At 35.0% G+C, this 26,882-nt stretch overlaps 1 protein-coding gene across 1 annotated transcript in view; it reads left to right on the top strand.

Moving 5' to 3' along the window:
* LOC135207366 (phosphatidylinositide phosphatase SAC2-like) overlaps positions 1-26,599 on the top strand; it is a 163,861-nt gene extending 137,262 nt beyond the window's left edge. The window contains exons 12-14 of the mRNA XM_064239095.1: positions 2,455-2,634; positions 16,312-16,433; positions 17,258-26,599. Of these exons, the coding sequence (XP_064095165.1) occupies positions 2,455-2,634; positions 16,312-16,433; positions 17,258-18,010 (1,055 nt within the window). The 3' untranslated portion in view covers positions 18,011-26,599. The remainder of the gene's footprint in view (positions 1-2,454; positions 2,635-16,311; positions 16,434-17,257) is intronic.
* The last annotated feature ends 283 nt before the right edge of the window (positions 26,600-26,882 follow it).

Here is a 26,882-nt window from a genome sequence, read left to right on the forward strand (position 1 = left end):
AGGAGGTTTTGCTGTGTCCTGTCAGAGCTCTGTGCTGCTATCTAAAAAGGACTCGTCATGTAAGTCCTATGTGTCATAGACTTTTTGTTGGCAGTGGCTGGTTGAGAATGGAAGTTTCCAGAACACCATTTCATTCTGGCTGCATGAGGTGATTAAGCAGGCATACTCCTCACCTTATAGTTCTATCACAGAGTCTATGTAGGCTAGAGCAGATGACATCAGAGGAATGAGTTCCTCTGGCATTTAAGAAAAACTTGCCTGTTCATAGGATTTTGAAAGCTGGTTCCTGTCTTGCCTGTTCATAGGATTTTGAATGCTGGTTCCTGTCTTCGGCAGACCACATTCACTTCCTTTTCCTGAAGGACATTGCCCGCGGGTCCTTGGAGACTTTTTCCTTGTCTGTTGAGGTATGTCCAACAAGTTGTGTAGCTTGTCCAGTTCCCTTGGCGTGACAGTTTGTATCTTACATAAGATGATTGTTTGGAAGACAGAATGCGTGAGATGGCTGGTCTCCTCCTTTCTCTTTTTTCCTTTTCTTCCTACAGCCGGGTTGAAGAATAAAGACACACCATAAGCTGGAACTGGTCTGATGCAAGTGAGTGTGGCCGCCATACTAGTTGCAGTTATTTGGTTTGTTTTTATACAGTAAACAAATACTGATTCTCAGTAGCACTTACTCCTCTCTCTGACAAGGGGAGGGAGGAGTGGTAACAAACCCTTGTGGCCTACATGGTTTGTTGTTTGAACAGACAGAGTTCTCTTTACCTTCCAGGAATGCAATGAATCTGGACATGCCTAATTGTGTTTGATCCCAGCAGGCTGAGTTTTTAGATACTCACCTATCTATTCCTCACAGGCTCAGACCCCCTTCTTTAGAACTCGATCTTCTAGGAAGGGTGGTCAGATAAGCTGAAACCCCAGCCACTTCAGGGTACTATTACCTCACTCCAAGTATAAAGTCTATCCTATTGTTAAGACCAAAGGTTTGTTCCGCATATGAACAAATGAAAATATTTTTAATCAATTTGCATATTTCATAGCTTCATAGCTAACAAACCTAAGGTCTTAACGTTAACTGCCCACCTCTAGCCACCTCTTATATCCTGGGTTGGAAGAAAGACTGACGCATCACAAGGTTCCAAGCCCGGTTGGTGACCAGCTTCCACTTCATATGCGCATGAGTTGCCAGATGCCAGATTCCCTGCTTTACAATCTTTGATTGCTTTTTTACCCAGTTTCCAGCTAGCACTAGAAAATCTCTTGTTAAGACCTCACGTTTGTTAGCTATGAAAAATACAAATTGATTAAAAATTTGTCATTTTTTGGTGATCACTCTGTGCATTTGTCATCAAAAAAGTAAAAGAAAAAAAACCTCACAGACATCTATTGAGGAAAAGTAAAAAGAGCGCACAGCCATCTATTGAGGAAAATGAACAGGAGGGGAAGGATAGAAACATTTTCTAGTGCATACAGACAAAGATTTTGCTTGTGCTTTTTACCTCTTATCATCATTTGATCTCTTGGGGGGTATATCGACTGTAAGGAATTTGTATGTTGCCAAGTATCACATTATTTTGATTAAAAGTTTTGACTTTGGTAGAGCCTTCACAAGTTGAATCTTTAAAAAAAATATATTTATGCATTTAAATTTAATATAAAAAACATTTGACTTCCCACATTTTTATTACTAACAATTATTTTCATACAAACATAAGACATAATAATGCATAATTTTCTCTGTTAGGAAGATTTAAACAATATGTAGTGCTGCTCAACAAAGTACTAACGGTGGCTTATTCAAAATCGAGCTGAACCCCCAAAGAATGCTGGTTTTAAGAGGTTCAACTGTACTTCATTCAGAGGTCAAGTGCAAGGGTTCTGATTAGTACTGTGTCTATTAGAGATAACCTTCCTCTGGGGTTAGGTAGCCTACTGGATGTATTTCAGGAAAAAAATTTGCATCTTTGACTCAGGAAAATAGGTCTGTTAATTCAGCATTTCTAAAGAAGTTATAGGTAGTGGTGTAATAAATTTGAGCAGTGTAGTAAATTAGAGCAAACCAAGAGCAAAGCCATTTACCTAATGCAGAAGCTGAAACCTTTTTGTAAGCATTTTAGACATTGTATTACGTATTTAGTTTTTATTTTCTATGAAGTGGTATTGGAGCATCAAACCTATTTTGACTGTTGATCTCCCCTTGATATTGCTGAACATATTAATATGATAGTATGATCTGCCTTTGGATATAATAAATGTGTTCAAAACTCAAACCCACTGATTTAGGAAATTGATTGTATCATTATCATAATAGACTATGTTATCTTTTTGCAATAACTAAATGTAACGTGTGTGACCTGAAGTAAATATGTACTGTACATTTAGCCTCAATTGTGTGCTAAGAGTTTTAGCAGGTATATTTTCCTTGACGTAACTGTATGATTTTTCTTTCTTCAGAGTCTGTGAAGGCTATTGCTGAGACTTTTGAAGTAGCTGTTCAGATGATTGGTTGTGAAGTCCAGCTTGTAACCGGGAAGCTTGAGAAAAAGAGAAGTCGTGGTCGGAGCCAACTTGCCAATTTTCTCAATCCCCTCTCATCACTTACAAAGAGCTCTCCTGACACACTCAAAAATGCTGGTAAAACTTATTTAGTATTTTGGTATGTGTAAATGTTAGACTTTTGTAAATACAAAGACCAGTTGAATGGTCAACCATATATCATTATCTAGTAAGTACTGAATCCAACAAGAAAAAGGAAGAGGACAGAAGGGTTGGGCTTAAAATTTAAGGAAGAATAGACTTACCTCTTCAAAGATGAAAGGCTGGTTTTAGAAAAAAGAAAGACTAAAAAAACTTCAAAATCTAGCACTGAAAGAGAAAAAAAAAGAAGACAACCATGCAGTTTGAGGAATTATTTCCAGGCAATAAACATGAGAAGAGTTAGCCTAAAAGTAATGTCTTTGATTTGATCTTATCAAGATTAGAGGAAAAAGGTGAAGTACCCAAACTATAAAGAGTAAAATTCTGAAGAGGGACAGGTAAAGCTAAAACAAACAATCACTGGATTGGGGGGGTTCCATTTTGACAGCTTGAAGATCAGCAAAAATCGCTAATATAACTGAAAATTGGCAATTTATGGCGCTTATGGCACCAATAGTGGTTCATGGTGCCTCTGTTAGTTATGTATCGACGCCAATAACCAGAATTATGGAGCCAAAAATAGCTGATTTTCAGTGTTAGACAAGCACCATAAAACCAGATTGCCAATAACAGAGTCCGCAGACATGTGCAGTTTTAAATAAACAGAAGCAGCAGATTTTTAGGTTTCTTGCTGAAAAAAAAAGCCAGGCTAAGTTTAAAGTGCCAGAAAACATTGAAAGGTGACTGGATATTAGAATTCGGGTACATTTATAAAGTGGTTTAAGCTCCAATGTAGCAAAGTTGTAAGCATTTCTAGGGAGACGTTTATGGAGTTGGCCAAAAAATTCATAAGGAACTAAACCTAACAAATGAGTGATTAGTATTCATAAACTTTGTTCTACTTTTTATAACACAGCAATATATAGTATGTGGAATGAGGGAAAGATTGTTTACATAGGGCTTTTTTTTAGGGGTGATTATGTCATCCGGTATTTTCTGTGGTCCAGCAGTGGCCTGGTCCCAAGGGTGTGGGATTACAGAGGTCAGACTGTATATAATTTTTTGAATAGTAGATTTAGCCATGTCTTGTCTCTTAGACAATTTTGACATTCCCTGAATAGCCACAGTGTTGGTAGAAGTAGAACTGCATTTTCAGAGAAAATTAATTGAAGAGGTAGATGTAAGAGGAGTGAGAAGTGCAGTGTTGGATTTGGCTTAAGTTATAAGAGTTCCATTCAGATAAAAGCAAGATGAGAGTTGAATAGTTTTGGAATTGCAATTTAATATTGAGGGAAGACAACAGAACAAGCCTTTAGGTGAAGGTAAAGAAATATAAATTGAATTATTGGCAGAAGCATGACAAGGAAAAGTTCAGCTTGAGAAAATCATTGGTAAAAACGGGGGAAAGGAGTAGGTGAAGGAACAGAACCTTGAAGAACACCAGCATAACCCCTTTCAATCCAGCACTTAATGGAATAGCTTACATGACTTGAAAAACCTAGTAATGTTTTTGGGTTAGTTTTCTGACTGGCAGGACCAGTCATTCTCCTTAGCCATATCAGAGCACCCTGGTATGGTCAAAACCTAGACTGATGACCATGAAATTGCTGTGTCTGAAGAAGGTCACTAGTTGTAACAAGGAACCATTCATCCAAGTAGGTCCCCCAGAAGGATGGGAGTCTGTTGTAAATGAATTTACCTGGTTGTATGTTTAAGGGGGCTGTTAGTGAATTTACCTGATAGCCTGTGAAAAAAAAACAGGAGTTGACATAAGAAAAGGCTGTTTTTGGTAGTTCCTGTTGAGTCCTGAAGGATTACCCTTTCCATGGTCTATCCAGAGCTCGATGGTGACCAGACTAACATCAAAGAATTCTCTTAACTAGTCTTGTGGCCAGGTATTGTGTCGTAATGATAAACATTATAACATGTGGTAGTGTAAATGGAATAAGGATAAGGGGGCACTTTTCTGTTATCCTCAGCGAACACTAATACCCAATTTACCTATGTCAAAACTGCAAGAAGTGGTTATGCACATACGCACAGCCATATTGTTTACATACAACCAAAATTTGACCAAAACGCCATTCCTTTCTGTTTGTCATTGCAGGATGATCCCTTACCCAAAACACATGTCTTTTTGTTAGGGAGGTGGAAGGTTTTGAGAGGGGAGAAAAAAAAAAACCTGAAAACCTTAAAAAGATATCATCAGCCTTTCTTGGAGTTTATTCTTCCACCCATGGCACAAGAGAGAAACCGACTCCCAAATATCCGCGTCCCTACCCTGCCCCACAGGGGATGGCACAACATGACAAGAGTGGCCCAAGTGTAAGCCAAACCTGCTTGATAGTACTGAGAGTATTACAAGAATACAATCATCCCCACCCTAATCACATTATGGACAAACCAGGTAGAATGCCGAGAGTCTTATACCCAGAACCAGAACTCCCTGGAATCCATGATCCAGTCCTGCAGAATAGTTCCACCTGAAAACTCTCAGGTCTGAACATTATCGAGCAGTTGATGGTCCCACCACAATTCCCACTATTCAGCTTCAGATATAAACCCATTCCCAGCTATGATATCTTTTCCTATTTGTCAGGTCCAATAAATTTTACAAAAAGTGGAAAATTCTACAATATTACTCCAAATAAATATGCACATAAAAATATATGAAACTCTAGGACTCAAACCCAGGAACTAATTCTTGGGGTTCAAGAGCCCCCTCACCACATCAAGGTGAACCCACATCAAGGGGGAGTTTATAATACTAAAGAGGTGGATCCTAGTATGAAATTCTCCAGAGGCTATTGCCTCTGAGATTTTTCTCATAGGGGTCCTAAATTGCTGTGTAGCTATAAATAAAGGAGGCTTTTGCCCTTCAGAAGGGAGCTATAGTGTTGCCTATTCCTTGGCTGAGTTTTCCAAAACTTGGATGACTGAAGGAAATGGTTTTCATTCTGCCATTGTCTCTGGTCTTTTAATCACTGTAAAATTCTGAAAATCTGTCTTTACAAGATTAATAATTTTGAAAATGAAGGGACAGAAGGCTGGAACTCTTTGGTGAGCAACTTTGGTCCTGGTAAAGGGTGTCTTCTTTAGCTTTTAATGTTACAGACACAGGTAAGAAGACCATTTCTGTTAGTGGTCTTTCACATCTACAGCTTCGATCATAGTTTTTCTCTCATTAATTAGGTATTTACTATAAGGAGAGAAAATGCACACTGATGCATCTAACCAAGAATTATAAGTATCATCAGGGATGAGTACTGGAGCCCCCATCATGTTTTGATTTGAAGCTTTGTATGTATTCAGAACTGACCAATTAGTGGTTTCCAGTGGTAATTCTAACATTAGACCTTATTTTGGCAGCATTTGCATCCCCTCTCACCTTTGGGTTGCATGATGCAGTACTTCTACACTTTGGAGTGTACTGGACTAACTTCAATTCCTTTTCGGAATCATGCATCATGTCCCTCATACATTGCCGTTCTGCAGCAATATTTTCCGATGTTATTCATAATTTCCTTATGGAATTGATCAACTGTTGCAAGCTGTATAAATCATTTGGGGAAGTTTGCACATTTTGACTGAGCTTCTTCAACTGAACTGTAACGGCCTGTTATCAAAGGAGCAGAAGTCCTAGGTAAGTTACAATACCCTTCCGAAAATATAGTAATATGTATCAGTTGGAGTCAGATGGATCCTAATATCCCTTCTTGGGGAGAAGATCCTCTTCAGCATCAATAGCTGTAAATGGGGATAGAATTCCTTCTCGGTTTCTTCCATGGCTACCTGAAATTTGTCCCTAATCCATCTGGCTTCAGCAGGGTCATTTCAGTGGCAATGCCCACTTCAATATTCAATAGTAATAATAATTGTGGAACATTTCTGTAGATAAAAATAAATAGAATGGTAAATTCTTCAAAACAATTTTTGGCTCTACAAATAGCTAACAGTCACAAAATGTAAGAAGCACCGACGTGTCCTGCCGAAAAGAGCTGGTTTACAATTTTTCATGCATAATAAAATCATAGTTCCACGGTCTAAACTTAAAAATTTTTAACTGAAACTTCAAATTATGCACTTAGCTTTCAACTTGGATGTTTCCGTGAACTTCAGTAATGAAATCAATAAGTGAAGAAAGAAACTCTTGGAGCTAACATTTCTAAATCATTAGTGCCGACTTGTACTGGCTGGTTTATGGCTTTCTATGCACAATAAAATCATTGTGCCACATTATAAACTAAAAACATTTTTAGCAGAAACTTAAAATTGTATATACACTTAGTTGTCACTTATATGTTTCGATGAACCTCGGTAATGAAATTAATAAGCGAAGAACTGAATTCTCGGAGCTAGCCTAACAATCATAAATTATAGGAAGCACCGACGTGTGCTGGCAAAATAAGCTGATTATGGGCCAGGCAAAAAGGTGTTGCGGGGCCTGGCCAACTAAACTGTAAACTACCCAAAGGGAATGAAGTTTTGGTCAGATTTTGGTTGTCTGTAAACAATATGACTGTGCATTTGTGCATAACCACTTCTTCTTGCAGTTTTGACATGGGTAAACTTGGTCATAGTGTTTGCAGAGGATAATAGAAAGTGGCCTCTTATCCTTAGTCCATCTATATTCTATCGCATGTTACAATGTTTATCATTACAACACAATACCAGGCCACAAGACCAGATAAGAGAATTCCTTGAAATTAGTCTGGTCACCATGGAACTCTGGATAGACCATGGATAGGGTAATCCCTGAGGACGAGACAGCGACTACACTAAAAAAAAAAAAAATAAATTAGTGAGAGGTGATGAACAGGCAAGCAGCAGAGACTTGGACTATGCAAACCTTTTAAAGAAATAAATGAAACCTTTTTTTATTTTCTGGAACTTCAGACATTCAAACCAAGTGCAAATGCATTTTTATTGAGCATTCTTACACGAGTCTTGTTTTGGAGCTTTCCTTTATAATTTCTTGTATACTATGTAGGCATTTATTTTTCCTTACGAATTGCTATCCCTATTGGAACCCATGGGGTTGTAACATCTTGCTTTTCCAGCTGGGGTTGTACCTTGGTTAATATAATAATAGTAAACCAAACAAGAAAGATATAAAAAATTTCAAATTAAATCCAGCTCTTGCATATTTTAACCCTTAAACGCCGAAGCGGTATTTTAAAAATCGTCTCTGGCGGCGTTCGCGAGTGAGCGCCGAAGCGGAAAAAATGTTTTTTTCGAAAAATCACAGCACGCTTAGTTTTCAAGATTAAGAGTTCATTTTTGGCTCCTTTTTTTGTCATTGCCTGAAGATTAGTATGCAACCATCAGAAATGAAAAAAATATCATTATCATATATATATATTGGGATATATGACAGTGCGAAAAAAAATTTCATATATAATTGTATGCAAATCGCGCTGTGAGCAAAACGGTTAAGCTAATGAGTTAATTTTTTTTCATTGTATTTTACACAAAATTGCAATCATTTTGGTATATAACACATTGTAAAATGATCAAGGCAACTCTGAAAATATTATCACAAAATGATGCATGAATTCGTAATGCGCTGACGTAAAAAAAAGCCGTTTTCAAAAATTCACCATAATTCGAAATATTGTGCTAGAGACTTCCCGTTTGTTGCAAAATGAAGGTAATTGATTGAATATTACTAGACTGTAAGTGTTGTAGCTTACAATTGCAGTTTTTGACCATTTCTAGAGTTAAAGTTGACCGAAGGACAAATTTTTTCTATTTATCGTTATTTTTATGAAAATATTTCAAAACTGATAAAAGCTACAACCATGGGTTGTTTCTTGTTGTATTCTACATGAAATTGCGCACATTTTCATCTTTAAAACTTTATGTAACGGCTAATTTAAAATGGTGCAATCATTACGACAATTGGACGAAAAAATTTATGATTTTTTTGGAAGTTACCACGCTGATGTAAGGAAAAAGTTTATTTCATAAATTCACCATAAATCAAAATATTGTGTTAGAGACTTCCAATTTGTTTTCAAAATAAAGGTACCGTAAATTGAATTGAATTGGTTTAGTTGCCTAGTAATGCAATTTTTTTATTTTAGCTTACAATTGCGTTTTTTTACCATTTCGGTCGAGTCAATGTTGACCAAAGGTTGAAATTTTGGCACTTATCGTTATTTATACGAAAATATTTCAAAACTGATAAAAGCTACAACCATGGGTTGTTTATTGCTGTATTCTACATGAAATTGCACACATTTTCATATATAAAACTTTATGTAACGGCCAATTTAAAATGGTACAAACATTACGACAATCAGACAAAAAAATTTCTGATTTTTTTCGGAAGTTACCGCGCGAATGTAAGGGAAAAATTTTTTTTTTCTTAAATTCACCATAAATCGAAATATTATTTCAAAATAAAGGTAAATGATTGAATATTATTAGAATGTAAGAGTTTTAGCTTACAATAGCATTTTTTTACCATTTCGGTCCAGTCAAAGTTGACCGAAGGTTGAAATTTTGGCACTTATCATTATTTAGATGGAAATATTTCAAAACTGATAAAAGCTACAACCATGGGTTGTTTTCAGTTGTATTCTACATGAAATTGCGCACATTTCCATATATAAAACTTTATGTAACAGCTAATTTAAAATGGTGCAAACATTGCGACAATCGGACGAAAAAATTTATGATTTTTTCGGAAGAGTTTCCGCGCGGACGCAAGGAAGAAGTTTTTTTTCATAAATTCACCATAAATCAAAATACTGTGCTAGAGACTTCCAATTTGTTGCAAACTGAAGAAAAAGGGTTGAATATTACTAGAATACTATAAGAGTTTTAGCTTACAATTGCGTTTTTCGACCATTTTGGTAGAGTCAAAGTTGACCGAAGGTTGAAATTTTGGCACTTATCATTATTTATATGAAAATATTTCAAAACTGATAAAAGCTACAACCATGAGTTGTTTTTTGTTGTATTCTACATGAAATTGCGCACATTTTCATATATAACTCCATGTAACGGCTAATATAAAATGGTGCAAAAATTATGTCAAAGTGACAAAATAATTTCTGAGATGTGTCGCTGATGCTTTTTAGTGCGAGAAGAAAGAAATTCGCGCTTGCGCGCTTGGGTAATGATTGTAAACAAAACAACGCCTTGATCCGTGAGCTCCCAGCATCCCCTAAGGCGCGTGATTCAAAAGTTTTTGCCTAGTAGGCCTCTAACTATTTTTCCGCGAATTTAAAAAAAACTTTTATATCGACGTACCATACGTCCAATCGGCATCCAACAGACAATTTATATCGACGTTTAATACGTCCAATCGGTGTTAAAGGGTTAATAGTTATTTGGAGCAGAAAATTGGTCAACATAACCTATGGAACAGTAGAACACTGTACTGTGTCACTTCTATTGAGCATATTCAGTGCTTATCAAGTACAAGAGATGTCTTTTAACCCTTAAACGCCGATTGGACGTACTATACGTCGGCATAAATTGTCTGTTGGGTGCCGATTGGACGTATGGTACGTCGATATAAAAAAGTTTTTAAAAAATTTGTGGAAAAATACTTATAGGCCTACCAGGCAAAAACTTTTGAATCACGCGCCTTGGGGGATGCTGGGAGCTCACGGATCAAGGCGTTGTTTTGTTCGTTACCCAGGCGTGCAAGCGCGAATTTCTTTCTTCTCGCACTAAAAAACATCAGCGACTCATCTCAGAAATTGTTTCGTCATTTTGACATAATTTTTGCACCATTTTATATTAGCCGTTACATGGAGTATTATATATGAAAATGTGCCCAGTTTCATGTAGAATACGACTAAAAACAACTCATGGTTATAGCTTTTATCAGTTGAAATATTTTTATATAAATAACGATAAGTGCAAAAATTTCAACCTTTGGTCAACTTTGACTCTACCGAAAAGGTAAAAAAACACAATTGTAAGCTAAAACACTTATATTTTCTAGTAATAGTCAATCATTTACCTTTATTTTGCAACAAATTGGAAGTCTCTAGCACAATATTTCGATTTATGGTGAATTTATGAAAAAAACTTTTTCCTTACGTCGGCGCGGTAACTCTTTTGAAAAAATCATAAATTTTTTGTCCGATTGTCGTAATGTTTGCACCATTTTAAATTAGCCGTTACATAAAGTTTTATATATGGAAATGTGTGCAATTTCATGTAGAATACATCTAAAAACAATCCATGCTTGTAGCTTGTATCAGTTTATAAATATTTTCATCTAAATAACGATAAGTGCCAAAATTTCAACCTTCGGTCAACTTTGACTCTACCGAAAAGGTCAAAAAACGCAATTGTAAGCTAAAACACTTATATTCTAGTAATAGTCAATCATTTACCTTTATTTTACAACAAATTGGAAGTCTCTAGCACAATATTTCGATTTATGGTGAATTTATGAAAAAAACTTTTTCCTTACATCGGCGCGGTAACTCTTTCGAAAAAATCATAAATTTTTTCGTCCGATTGTCGTAATGTTTGCACCATTTTAAATTAGCCGTTACATAAATTTTTATTTATGAATATTTGCACAATTTCATGTAGAATACAACCAAACATAATTGAAGGTTGTAGCTTTTCTCATTTTCGAAATATTTGCATATAAATCATGATAAATAGAAAAAAAACCACGTTTGGTCAACTTTGACTCTACCGAAATGGTCAAAAAACGCAATTGTAAGCTAAACCTCTTACAGTCTAGTAATATTCAGTCATTTATCTTCATTTTGAAACAATTCAAAGTCTCTAGCACCAATATTTAGATTTATGGTGAATTTATGAAAAAAACCCTTTCCTTCCCTCCGTGCGCGGATTCTCCGCTGCAAATCTCCGAAATGCGTATGTCGCATTCTCGTAATATTTGCTCCGTTTCATATTACGCGTTTCATAGAGTTTTATATATGAAAATATGTGCAATTTTATGTAGAATACAGCAAAATATAATTGAAGGTTGTAGCTTTTCTCATTTTAAAAATATTTGCATATAAATCATGATAAATAGAAAAAAAACCATGTTTGGTCAATTTTGACTCTACTGAAATGGTCTAAAAATGCAATTGTAAGCTAAAACTCTTACAGTCTAGTAATATTCAGTCATTTATCTTCATTTTGAAACAAATTCGAAGTCTCTAGCACAATATTTAGATTTATGGTGAATTAAAAAAAAAAAACTTTTTCCTTCCCTCCTCGCGCGGATTCTCCGCCACAAATCTCTGAAATGCATACGTCGTATTCTCGTAATATTTGCTCCGTTTCATATTAGGCGTTTCATAGAGTTTTATATATGAAATTGTGCGCAATTTCATGTAAAATACAACAAAAAATAATTGAAGGTTGTAGCTTTTCTTATTTTTGAAATATTTGCATATAGAAAAAATATATATATAAAAAATTCGACATTCGGTCAACTTTAACTCGTCTGAAATGGTCGAAAACTGCAATTGTAAGCTAAAACTCTGAAAGTATAGTAATATTCAACCATTTATCTTCATTTTGAAACAAATTGGAAGTCTCTAGAACAATATTTCGATTTATGGTGAATTTTTTTAAAAAACATTTTTTTACGTCCGCACATTACGAATTTATGCATATTTTGTGGTAATATTTTCTCTGTGTTGCTTTGATCGTTTTATAATGTGTTATATACCAAAATGATTGCAACTTAGTGTACAATACAACGAAAAACAATTAACTCGTTAGCTTTAACCGTTTTGCTCACAGCGCGATTTGAATACAATTATATATGAAATTTTGTTTTCGTGCTATCATATATCGCATTATTTATACAGTGGTACCTCGAGATACGAAATTAATCCATTCCGAGGCGGCCTTCGTATCATGAGCTTTTCGTATCTTGGACCACATTTTACATGTAAAATGACTAATCCGTTCCAAGCCCTCCAAAAACACCCCAGTAAATTATATTTTCAGGCCTAAAACACATGTTCTAGGGTTACAACGCCAATCCGACGGAAGAAATATGACTCCAAAAAGGCAAAATACTGTACATACTTGAGTAATATTCAACTGCATGTAATGTTCAACCCCATTTTTACTGCATATATTAGAACTTTAGCATATGTCCCTTAGCAATAAGCCTAGCCTATGTTAGCGGTTGCTACTGTAGCCTAGTCTATGAGTCTGACATCTAAACCTAAGAGCTAAAAGCTTAGAATATGCCAATAAAATGTATAAATAATCAGTATGTACTCATTTCAAATAATTATTAATTAATCATTAACTATAATACACAAACAAACAAAAAACAAACCTTCCAATCGATTGTTTACATTCAGCTCTTACCCGTCTTACGAGTATCGAACGAGCGCCAAGCAATCATTTTTCCTAGCACACAGTAAGCCATAAATTGTCATTAGTATCTCTCTTCAACTAATGAAACTACCAAACAGTATAATACCATTCATTTCTATTCTTTATTCTATCTTTACCTAATGGAGATACCGAGTTACTGACAGCTATAATGAAACATACGTATACGTAACGTAATAATAAAACAGAAGAAGAATTCTAAAAAATACGTATTTGTTGGCAGTCTGATTTATTTTATATTTTATTATATCTAATTCACAATTTTTTTATTAAATGTATTACATGTACTCATTTCAAATAATTATTAAGTAACCATTAACTATAATAAAAAAAAAAAAAAGCTTTCAAACGTCTGTTTACATCCAGCACTTACGAGTATCGAACGATCGACAAGCAATCACTTTACACAGTAAGCCATAAATTTTCATGATCTCTCTTCAACTACTGAAACTACCAACAGTATAAAACCATTCATTTCTATTCTTTATTCTATCTTTACCTCCAATGTTTTTTTTTTGTTTTTTTTATTAAATGTATTGCATGAATAAGTTTTTCAATTTACAGCATCCTTTTACCAATAGAATGCTTAAAGCACAAGCGGTAGATGCTGACCAATAGGAGAGCAGGACCTTATGGGGTGACTAGCATCAGGAACCAATTGGAGAGTGGGAGGATGGTGGCGAGTTACTCAGTTGGCGGCGCGGGAGTTTTAAAATTGTTCTCGGTGGTCCGGGCAAATCTCGGGACTTTACAGCAAGAACCTTTCGTATCTTGAAAACTTTTCGTATGTAGAGCAGTAAAATTTTTCGCATTGGCTTTCGTATCTCGAGTTTTTCGTAAGTAGAGCCTTTCGTATCTCGAGGTACTACTGTATATGATAATTATATTTTTTTCATTTCTGATGGTTGCATACTAAACTTCAGGCAATGACAAAAAAAGGAGCCAAAAATGAACTCTTAATCTTGAAAACTAAGCGCACTGTGATTTTTTGAAGAAAAAATTTTTCCGCTTCGGCGCTCACTCCCAGAACCTGCCGGCATATGGGAGACAATTTTTATTATACCCCTTCAGCGTTAAAGGGTTAATTTAGTCTTAAAACCAGATAAATAGTTGATTGAAATAGACACAAAAATTTAGTCCTTTGATTTTCACAATATGAAAGAAGTAACTGGAATGAATATCAAATAAAACTTTATATGAATAAGTACATTCGTAATCAAGAGGTGGAAGAATTTCCAGAAAACAGTGTTGGAATGCTTAGAGTTTAGATACAACACAATCCACTTTGTAGAGATGCTGTACATGAAGATTGTAGCTGCATGTTCAGAGTTGTCAAGATTAATTGAGCAAGGCTTACCACTAACTATAAAAATTCATGGTCAAAACAGACAAATGTGCCCTCTTGGGTGAAGACCTTTACTGTGCAAGTTATGGCCAGAATTTGTGAATATATGGATAATGTTGTAGTTTCGAAGTATGTGGCTAAGCTTTGGATCTGAAACTTAATCCACAGAATGAATATACGTACTACAGCAATCTCAGATGCATCAGTTGTGGCTTTTACCATAAACTATGGGGTTTCACCAAAAGAAGCAAGACTAAATTTGAAAGTCACTGGAATTAAGGAAACCATTGCATAATTACAGTGGTATTATGCAGTGGTACCTCGACATACAAAAGTCCCAACTTACGAAAAATCCAAGTTATGAAAGCAAATACGAAGATTTTTTTGGCTCTACATACGAAAATAGTTCAGGTTACGAAAGGTTGTTGCTGTAAAGTCCCGAGACTCACCTGGACCACCGATAACAATTTTAAAACTCATGCGCCGCCAACTCAGTAGACTCGCCACCATCCTCCCGCTCTCCCATTGGTTCCTGATGCTAGTCACCGCCATAAGATCCTGTTCTCCTATTGGTCAGCATCATGCCTCTATGTAAAGGCATTCCTTGACCATTTTTGCGGCAGCGTTATCGTAAACACTGGAATTCGTTCCTTCACATATAATACGTATTTTGTTTGTTAACGTAAATTCGTGACAGTGATTTCACTTTTGTTGTACTGTTAGTTACTTTATCGTGTTGTGTGAACTTAATTACTTACGTTATTAGCCATTGGTCCCAAGAATGTTGCTAAAGTTCACGGAAAGAAGAGGATGCCATTTGTTAATGTGTAGATCGCCTCACTCAAAAGGTAAGGTTAGGTTCCACATTTTACTACATATATGTACGTACATGTACGTAAAGTATTTCTTGTACCATGTACACTAATACACTTTATTTACAGGTACGTACTACAATAAAGGTTATGTTAGGTATTGAATGGTCCAAATTGTTGTACGTATTTCATTGTTTATTGGTCAATTTAGCTTTATTATAAAATTTACTGGGGTGTTTTTGTAGGGCTTGGAATGAATTAGGCAGTTTACATGTAAAATGCGGTTCAAGATACGAAAAGCTCAGGTTACGAAGGCCGCCTCGGAACGGATTAATTTAGTATCCTGAGGTACCACTGTATACTATTACTTATTGAGAGTTGAATAAAATCATTTTCGACTGAAGGGCACCATAAAGAGAAGATTCATGATCTTTGTTAAGTGTGTTGATGTTACAGTAAATACAGACCCCATCTTAAAATGTGAGGGTATAGTAAGAGCTTTGAAGATGATGTTGGAGAATTTGAGAATTTTGTGTTGGTTTGAGACAAAGTAGTATTCAACAGAGCATTACAGACCAGGTTTTAAATATCAGAAAAGTAAATCAAAATGGAGATATGTATTGGGAGGCAGGTGCAGGGCAATGACTGCTACTAAGTGAGTTCATTTGGTCTTTGGCAGTAGAATCAAAGGCCTTGTACAGATTGTACTTATTCCATGACATTAGATACTTGGAGCCATAATTGCAAGATTTCTGTATTATAAACAGAATTGTAAAGAGAAGCTGTGATGAGAAAGAACAGTGTGCATACTATGTGATGTGTAAGGTAAGAAGTGGATGTGCTTGAGTATACCTGACTAGTCATAGATTTAGGCAAATGAATACGTATGTAGTTCCATACCATGAGAGTAATTCAGTATATCACATTTCCTGGCCCATCGTAGAAGGGTCCCTTTCACATTATAAAGAGAAAAACAGAAAAAATATATTTTTGAGTCTAACTCATATATTTGCATTCAGGTTCATTGTAAAAAGAGTAGTATTCTTGCAGGAGTCTTATTCAACCATCAGTGGGATACAATAATCATGAACTGTAAGTTTTCTTGTTTTTCAAAGCTTTTTTCTCTTCCCTATACATACACTTAAGATATCATGTTTGCTGTTTCAGGAACTCGGGCTTTCAGCAATGTAACATCTGGTTTGGCAAAGCTGAATCCAATGTCTAGCTTACGTTTCAAACGTCCCACTTCTGTGCAGAATCACCAAAAAATTTCACAGTTTTACCTTCAGGTAGGTCATTATCTGAAAGGACTGGTGATGTGTAATTTGTATATATAAAACTATTCTGTATCCCTTGCTATGGCTGACTGATTATGTAATTAGGTTACGTTACTGAAGGTCATGATGAAAAATAATACATACGTTGATGCAATTCAAGATTCTTTACCTGTTTGATTTGTATTCTTCCTCATTTATGATAGTCAAAATTTTATTGAAGTAGTATAGTAAAAAGTATATTCAGAAATCATGTGTTAATTAAAAACAAAAACCAGTGCACAAATCATTACCTGAACAACTAGTTTTATAAATTTGATAAGATAAGAAAAGCATAAATACTCATATATTAACCAATGCAACACACACATTATACGCACTGCATCCCATCTTATATTTATTCCAGCACTGATGCAGTGATCTTGAACCTAACTTGGTTGTAAGGCAGTGTGTGTCTGTACCTATACTACTGCAAAATCTTGGTGGGAAGAGTTATTGTACAAAGTGGAGGACTTGTGAGGGCCATATTTTTTTAGTGAAATTTTGAAACTTATGCTGTCATATGGGAAATGCTTGTCACAGTAACTGCTGTTACCATACATGCAAAGCATTTTAGCATTCATGTTTTTGTCTTTATACGTTATGTAAAGTCTTTTGTTTAGATAGGTTAAGTATGGTACTGTAAAAACGGTAAAGGGGAGGGTTTTTCCTTTCAAGACAGTATTTACATTTTCCTTTTCTTGACCATGTATAAGATTTTACACTTGATGTGAACAGTAACTGTAAACCACCATGTAATTTTATTAAAACGTATCAGTTAAATTTTTTTTCTCTTTCAGAAGCCGCGTGTGTCAGTGCAAGATGACACTGACCTTGTTTTGCCATTGAATGGGGTGGAAACTTACTTGTCTTCATGTGGAGTTCTTGCCTCAAGCCTCTCTCCATCTCTTACTCCTCCTCGATATCCTTCACCACCTGTTGCACGTTGCTACAGTGACTCAGCTATTTTAAATTCTAGGAGTAATTTAAGAGGATGCACTGGAGGAATTGGCAATCATCGTTCCCCAACTCCTGAAATACTGGTAAGTGAAATTGCAGAGAATTCCAAGACACCATCACTTACCCCTACCTTTGGAGGTTTGTCTCCATCACTCTTGATGCAAAGGGTGAGGAAGATATCTCACTCATCTGATGAGGTGGATGTTCGTGACGAGAGAGATGGGTCAGGGAGTAGTGTGGTAAGAGCTTCCTCAGCTACTGATCTTCAGTTACACCTTCCCTCCAGTCATTCTGAAGGCCATATTGGGGGTTCATCCATTCCAACAGGAAGAACTGGACAGAGTGGTGATCAGTCAAATCCTTTGTCCCCTTTGTCAGCCTTGAATAAGGAAGCAGTGCTTGCCCCATTTTCTGTATTAGCTCGGGGAGTACAGAGCCTTGCACCCAATGCTGGCCGGCTAGCAAGAGGCATGCAGAGTATCGGTGCCAACTTAGATCCAAGGAGACTTCGTAATCAGAGAAGGCAGCTTGAAGAGGATCCAATTATAAAAGAACGTGAGGCCAATTGTAAAACCAAAATTATTCACATCTAAAGGGACAATAATTTTTTCCTCTTATACGTGGAAAGTTATATTTTTTATTTATTTGTTCTATCACATTCTGTCCCATATACTGTACAGCAAAGTGACTGTGGGGATAATGACAAATTGTACAGCTACAGAAATCTGTGTGATTTTTAGAAAATATGCCAAAGTACAGACTGTTCTTTTAGCATCTATTTATTTTAACTTATTTATTGCATATTTATTAGTAGTTTCATAACTACAATGAACAAAGGTTTTGTCCGTGTTATACACAAATACTGTAGAAATAAATTGTATAGTTTAGTGCATGAAATGCACAAAAATGTTTCATGATGTACATATTTATACTACTACCTTACAAAGAATGTAATTAGAGTTTTCAGTTTTAGTAAAGTATGATGTTAATTTTCATATTTGATCATGTGATCATCCAGTCACAACTAGAACACATTCTTTATTTGAATTTTTGTCCAAGATCCCAAAGTTTTTACAGTTTTTGATTATCATGTCAGTTTTTCTTCTATTACTGATTCTTTATTCTTTCTCCATAAAAAATAGTGTTACAGTTCATCCAAGTAAAGCTTTTCAAGCTGGCATCTAATTTTTATAGGTTTATGTCTCTGGTATATTGTGAAGGATTCACAGGGTAAAATTTTGCCAAAGGAATTTTATTACTTTACTGTATATTAGTTTTTCCTCAAGTGTCAGTAGTGAGACAGGTTTTGGTTACTCATTATTTGTCGTCAGATAGCTTGATCTATAGTTTGATCAAGGTATTTGGCAGATAGCTTGATTAAGGTATTTGATAATTATAAAATTTCACCAAAAACTGTAAGCAGAGCATACATGAGACCGTTCGAGTAAAGTAGTGCAGTGGAATGATCTTGTCTTGTTCATTATCTTTGTCAAGCATAGGAAGCGAACAGTCCTCTAGTTGTAGGTTTGCAAAGAATGTATGTTTACCCAGAGAACACTTCAGCATCAAGTCCAAATAACTGCATAAAAATCAAATGCAAGCATGAATTAGATGTGGAATCATATTAAGATTAAAAAGTAGTTGTAATTGTTACATAGGGTATGGCACATAGTCATTATTGTTGCAACAGTATTGTACTTGATAACTGATAAGAAATGACGAGCATTTGTGTATCTTTATAATTGATATTTTTGTTGTAGGCCTTCTCTTCTCATTATTTCTAGAATGGTTTTTGTTAGGTAGTTAAGATATTTACACAAATATTTAATGCATTTACTAATACTGTGAGTTTCAAGTCAGAGGTTTTGTACTGTTTAGAAGGGGGGTAAACTATAGTATAGTGGTTCATTTCAACTTCTCAGAGAAGTTACTTTATTTCAGACATTAGGTAGTTGATTGCCTGCATCAATGGACGTTTTTTAACTCCTTAAAGAGATTTATTCCTTCAATTTTTTAAAGAGGTGAAAGTCTGTATTAAAAGAGAAATGAAATCCTTACACATATAACTGGTTGGAATCAAGATTGGTAGGGAAATTTTACTCTTACTCTTTTCATGGTGCTAGAAATAATTCAGGGCTTCGGTTACAAAAGAAATACAAAATATCCCATTTCAACAACTATATATTTTGACGGGCGGTAAATTATGATCCCACTTCCAACAACTGACAACACTTTATTCCACCTCCAAGGAGATATAAATTGCAGCTGTCTGGGCTGTATGTAAAGAATTGAATCACTTTACCTACTGCATCAGCTCTTAAAGATAATGTAGTATATTTTAATAGTGAGTTATTTAAGTTTCCTAAAATTATTGTCTTTTTAGACTTGGCACCCTCCATCTTGGTTAATTTCTTATTGTACAGATTTACTATATGTTTTATTGATAATGCATTAAGTCTACAGAACTTGAAGAGTGGTTTTTTTTGGCATCAATTCAGAGCATACATACATCATTAATTACTGTAAGTCCCTTATAAAGTACAAATCTCTTATTTTAGATATGTAGTACTGCCAGGTATTGGGCTGTGTTAGCTGAGAACTGAGTTGGATATTCATCCGAAGTGATTATTCCTCACAAGAGAGAGCTGCTTTTCTCATAAGATCTGTGTCGTTGCTGTGTCAGTTATCCTGTAATGCAGACATGGAAGCTAGCTCTGAAATTTGTTTCCCTTCATCTCTTCAGTTTTTCACCTGTTTAGACTATGAAAAGCCACTTGACTGAAAGCAAAGTAAAATATTGCCAAGCTCTTAAGCAATTGACAACAATTGAATCAATTGTGTAATTGTATGCTACTTGCGACTTGTGGACCTATTGTTTCCTTGCACTCCCATGATTCTTAGGTGGTAGGGAATGCAAGATGATGATGATCTTAATTTTTTCTAAGTCTTGTTTCCATACAGTATTTCCTTTAAAAGAGGAGATTTTGAAGGATTTCACAGCCATAATATGTAATAGAGCAAAAGATGAGCTTTTGCATCTCCTTCACCCACTTTTGCCAGCTACCACAAGATGATTTTGTTTTGTAAGGAAGAGGTTCATGTAGCTGCCATTGCAGGTGACACACATGCCCCTACATTATGATGTAAAGAATCATAATGACATTAATTAACCTAGAGTGGGATTTTGTTTCACCAAGGGGGCTGAAAACTGAAATGCTCATTTAGGACATATGAGGTCCACTAAGGCATTACTACAAAGGGTCATATCAGCCCATGGTAACAGGTACAGTTTCCCAAAACGCTGTCATTCTGTAACATCCCAATACGTACATCAGCCCTTATAAATTTGGCTCTCTTGTACAGGGTAACTATTTAATTAATTACCATGAAACAGTTAAAGGCACAGGTTCCAAAAACTTATCAGTTTGCTGTAAAAGAGAGAACTTCATGCTGTGAAAATGGCTCACATTCCTTAGACATGATATTTCATCTAATTCCAAATGTTTTCAATTGAATAGATATACCTTGATAACCGGATTCTTATCATTACCACCCTGACAAGAGCATTGACTTGCAGTGCTAACATAAAGAGTATTGGTTTGTAGTACTAACATAAAATGGAAGCCTTGATGTGGAGAATCTCTCATCAATACAGGAAGCATTGAGAAAGTAGAAGATAAATGAGAGCAGCATGGAGATATAAATAACACAAGAACCTAGAGAAATGTAAGGATGATTCACACACACAGGAATGTCTCTCCATGCAGAGAAACATCAGAAAACCCCCATATCCCTTAAGATCACTGTGATACAGTAAACTGAGGGACAGATCTAAACATGTTGAATACCAGTTTGACCAGAAAAAAGCTCCTTGCAAAACTGGCTCCCTCAATATACTAGATACATGGGAGGATTGTTCAGTGTGTATTCCAGGCAATAGATTTTGAGTTTTTTGTATCTCACACTAAATGAATTATTATTTATGTGTTTTGTAATGCCTGCTGATTTGTAAAGTGAAGCCATGGCAGGCAATACACGAAATCCAGTTATGCATCAGACACACACCCAGTTGTATCGAGTATAAGCCAACATATGCTGTATGTTATTGTTGATGCCAAAGATGACAGTGCAACAGGGGTAATTTCTCATTGGGTGAGTAACCAGAAAGACTTCTGGATCTCCTCAAGTCCATATTCAATTTCCCTGTCCATGTATGCCTATAAGCAGAACAAGGGTTATAGATGTTGGTGATTGCACTCTCAATCAGATATTTTGATTCAGTTGTTGGATGAGCAGATATTATATGGTATACATATCAAGTTGAGGAGTTGTGTAGTTAAATAAGTGATGTTTCAACCAAGCAAGTACCACATCTAGTAACCATTTGGTATGTGTCTAAATGATGTTTGTATGTACTATACATAAACTTATTATCCTGGAATAAAAAACCCTTCTTTCATTTTTAAAACAAATTTAAATACAGCACTGTATACTATGTTGAGGTTTGAAATGTAAAATCTGACCCTCCAGATTGAACTTATGCTAATTATTTATACAATACTGAATATTATATAATTTTTAATCAATTGACAAATTTAGGACTTCTTCAATCCTGAAAGGTAAGAGGAGGAGACTGGATCTTCCCCCGTTAGTACTTAGAAAAAGTCTTGCAAATACTTTTATGTCGCTCCCTTAATCCATTCTATCCTGGAGGTTTTCTTGCATATCAAGAAGTTCCCAAAGTGGCTGGTGTGGAACCACTTTAGTTCTAATTACATACCAGACACTGTATCTAGTTGGGTTACTAAATGTGAATGGATACCTTTAGTCAGTTTTATTTTTACCTTCAAATATCTGAGTGTTTCTACCAACTGGCCTTGTAATCATAATTTTTTTTTTTAGTACAGGTTCAGTCATCTTAACTTCTGATATCTCGTGTGTCTTAAGTGATGATATTTGTTTGAATGTTCTTGTATGTACTGCCTGTAATCTTCCTGTCCCAAATTGTGCATTGTAGTACATAGTGTCTTTTCTTAGTGAAGTTAGGACATTCAATGATTTTTCATCTTATGTTTTTTTTTTTTTTTTTTTTTTATATTACAAAGGTTCAGGTGTGTGGATGTGATAGAAAGGTAGGGGTGTGCAAATTAACATTGTTTCTCATTTGATTTTGAAGGGCACTGGCATCTATCTGGAAAAATGACTGAAACTATTTCAGACCCAGGTCTTGAGCTATGTTAACATTTTTTGGGTTCATTTGCTAAACAAATGTATTGTCACTAATTGACAAAATTATTAATCTAATTATTTAAATAAAATACTACATGTAAGCTATTCAGTTTCTCAGTTTTAGAGGATGGTCCAAATAGAAGACTGGATCTGCCCTTGATAGTACTTAAGATTTATTTAGCAACAGGTAATCTCTAGACTTGCTAGTGGGTTATATTCTTGATCATCTAACATAAGATGGCAATCTAGGTATTCATTACCAAAAAGCAACCGAAAATGACAAAATGCAATTCTAAGTATGGCAGTTTAAGAACGATTATGTTTTGGTGGAGAGGCAAGCCTTGATCCTCCATCAGTATCAAAGCTGCAAAGCAGGGTGCAGTAAGCCGAAAATCACCTTAACCCAAATCATCATAATTATGATGGTAATAAATAGCAATAGTGCTGTAAGTTCAAGTTACAACCCTGTAAAGCAGGTATCCTTTGTAAACAAAATCATTAAAATTACATTATCCCAGTTATGAAACATATCAGTTCCTTATATTCAAAATATATGACAGAGTTACAAGTGCCCCAGTAATAGTAAATTTAGGACTTTATTACACTATCTTTGTCCTGACTCAGATGTTAAATGTGAGGCAAATAGTTGTGTCTTTTAGTGGTAACATGTATTATACCCTAGAAATACTTTTGTCTTACTGCTGCATTTTGTTTAGTTTCTACATTTTCTTTTCAATGCATCTTCTATTACATCAGGTTCTCAAACTTTTTTGGTTGTAGAATCTTTTTTTAACTCAACCCCCAGAGCATATACAAAACGAAAACTGGTAACATCATTACCAGTAGATATAGTTTCACACTAAAATTCATAATACGTAGAGGTGTAGGGCAGAAAAAACAGGGCCAGGATACTTGGCCTGGCTTTACTGTAACCTAGGTTATGATAGTACCTTTGGCCAAGCTAAAATGTATTTAAATGTTACAGGACCAGTGTTTATGAATAGTAATAATATGGCTGTCATTTATTTCTTTAAAATAATAATAGAGTAAATGAGTAAACAGAGTGTAAATCAGTTTACTCATGTGGATTTTTGTAACAATTTGTTTCACCAGACAGCATGTAAAACAAAGATAAATTGGAATTGTGTAGAAATTGTATTTTTTTGTTTTATTTTTGTATTTGTTTTATATCAGCTTTTGATATGAAAAGTTAAGTAGATCCCATTTATCAACACCCTTTTCTAACATTAGGAAAGCATAAGTTTACCAATTCTTTTAGATTTTCCAGCCAACCATTTTGAAGCCCTGGCACTCAAAATTTATCCACTACACATTCACCTGTTTACCTTATATTACATATTGCTTTTAAACTAGGGACAGTATTTAATATTTTTGCACTTCATTGTATTTCTCATTTTCTCAGCATTACTTCATTGATTTTATATTACAGTGATGTGTTATGGCAATTTATTTTTTTGTGCAATCTAAATTAGGTGATTTACAGCCAGCTTATTTGTTTAGTGTGTCATTTTATTATTATTCTAGTTCAATCCTTCACCCTCTCATATTCATATTGTAGTTGTATGCTTGATTTGCCAATGGATGACTCAAATTTTCAGCTAATGCTGCCCTGTACCTGCGGTTTAGTATTAGTGATTTAAGAGGTCTGTATTTATGGAACATATGATTATATAGAATTTAGTACTGTATGCACTGTATTGTATGGTCTTCATCAGCACATGGATGACTAGACAACTGTACTCTGCTTTAGAAGGTTTTAGCATTGTGCTTTTGTAATAGGATAAAAATACCTACTTAAAAAAAATTAAAGCCTTTACAAGTTTTTATGGGATCTGTTTAAGGCAGAAGTAACACTTCCAGACAGCATGGGGAAAGGAAACATCATAATTAATCATGTATCTTTTGTGTTAATGTAATTAATGTGTATTTGTACTGGAAAACACTGTCTTGGGTAAATGCAATACTTCAAAGTGTTTTATCTTATCTTTGTATTTATATAAATGAAAATGATTTATTATGCCAGGTGGAAAGAGATCATCCTTAGTAGAAGTAAAACCCCATTTTGCATCAACTAATCATTAACTCGGTTGGAAGGAGTTGGTCTCAGAAGACAGGTGCCTTTGCATTCATAACATGTTTCAAGATTTTGTTTTTTGCATCCTGTTGAGCTGTGCATTTTAATAATTTTGTCAAGTTCATAGGCTATGATCCTTGCAATGTAAGTTATACCCTAAAGAATTTTTAGGTTGCCTCTGTGTCTAGACTGATATCATTTGAAGGTAATTCAGTCATGTGTGAATCTTGCTCAAACCTACCTTGAGCTTTTTTGTCTATATTCTTCCATGCATTTTTCTTGAAACAATCCTTTTGTATTAAAGGTTATTGGCCAATCTGTCAGCTCTCAGATCTGAAATACCAAGCTAGTGGGACTTAACCACTTGATTGCTGGGAGATCCTACAGAGGGGTTTGACGATACAACTGACTTAGAATTGTCATCTGAATCACAGAGCTGTTGTATGCGTCAATCTCCTTTCCACCAAAGTAGATTTTCATTTACCTGAGACAGTGTTTTGTTTTATTTAGTGAAATTTTTGTTCATACAAGCTTAGAATGTTGTCCCACCTTACTGCTTGATGGTCATGGAGCAAAATATCATCCCAGTTAGGGTATGTGAGGGATTAAGTGCTTTATGCTAACCTAGGGAAATTTAGTAACACCAAGGCTGATATGACCACTTCTAAATTATTGATATGTTTTATCACTAGATCTGATTTTTTTTTTCTCTCAGGATTAATTCCTGAAAACCAGCCCGAGAAGAGCCTTTGTTAGGCTCAGAGGTCTGGATAAACTAATCCTATATAATAATAATTTACCACTAAATTATTATGTTTTTGTGGTCAAAACCAGGAACAAGCCTAATGGTCTCTTAAGACCATGGTGTGCATGTACAAAGCACTATATTTTTGGAGAAAGTGCTCATGAATATCTGTCATACTCTATTTCCATTGCATTATTACTATTTATGCTTGGGGTGTCTTATTGATATTACTACAATAGTAGACAGTGAGATTGAATTAACAATGAAATATGTTTATAAAGGGCCTAGACTTCATCATCCCTCTATGAATAGGCTCTCACCTGGAGGATGTTTTGGTTTGAAGACATAACTAAGGTAATTGATGAAGAGTGCATTAAGGATATACTCTTCTGTTTTTGCAGACATACTGCAAATGATGTCTTTGTCTTTATGTAAATGATATTGTACTCATGAGAATATATACTGCTTAGTATATGATTTGGAATATACTGACTACAATTTCCTTCTTGACAATTTTAAGCCACATTCCTTCATTCCTGATCTCATATAGTAAAATTTATTATATTTCACCTACCTAATGTTAATATTATTTATGCAGTGAGCAGTAGTTATGTAGTAACTTACACAGAATTTCATTTATTATAGACAAAGGTGATTTCAGAAAGGTTACGGTCTGACCCGCGAACAATTATTTTCAAGGAGGGGCTGAGAGAGTCTTTGATCATTGTTATTTAGCCAAGTAGTTTGGTTTATATAGTAGGTATCTAAATCTAGGTGAATATTTTGATATTAAGTAATTTTGGATTCCTGCAAAGCATCTTATGGCAGCTAGTTTGTGCAAGGCTTTATGCAGACGATGATTGAATCTTCAGTTTAACTGCACCATCCATAAGACATTAATGCATTGTTTGTATTATTTATATTCTCATTAGAATTGCCATTAAAATTTCCACTTTTTACTTTTTGTTAGCATTTGAGCTACATATATAGTAGTATTGTTAACCTAGTTGTTGTTCAGTCATTTTTATTTTTATCATTAGTTTTTCTTACCTACTGATAAATGTTTTTGTATATTTTATGTCCAAAATAAATACAGTTCTTCCTGATAACTTATTTGAATCTTTTGTTTATTAACCTCTTTGATTTTTATCCTTTTTAGTCGGTACTATCCATATTTTTGCTTATTGTTTTTTCTCATGAATTTGTTTGGTAAATTTTGTGTGTATGACAGTGCAGTAATTTGTTACTGTATCATTTCTCTTATCAGCATTCTACAGGTAGTGTGCTTTGTGCATTGAAACTTCTCAAATGCTCCAATGTTGACTATATAAGTAGGTAAATTGTTGGCTTGTAAGATGCAGGTAAGTATTCCTTGTGATGGAATACATGTATCTAC

The sequence above is a fragment of the Macrobrachium nipponense genome, chromosome 32 (genome assembly GCF_015104395.2).
Source record: "Macrobrachium nipponense isolate FS-2020 chromosome 32, ASM1510439v2, whole genome shotgun sequence".
NCBI classification, from domain to species: Eukaryota; Metazoa; Arthropoda; class Malacostraca; order Decapoda; family Palaemonidae; genus Macrobrachium; species Macrobrachium nipponense.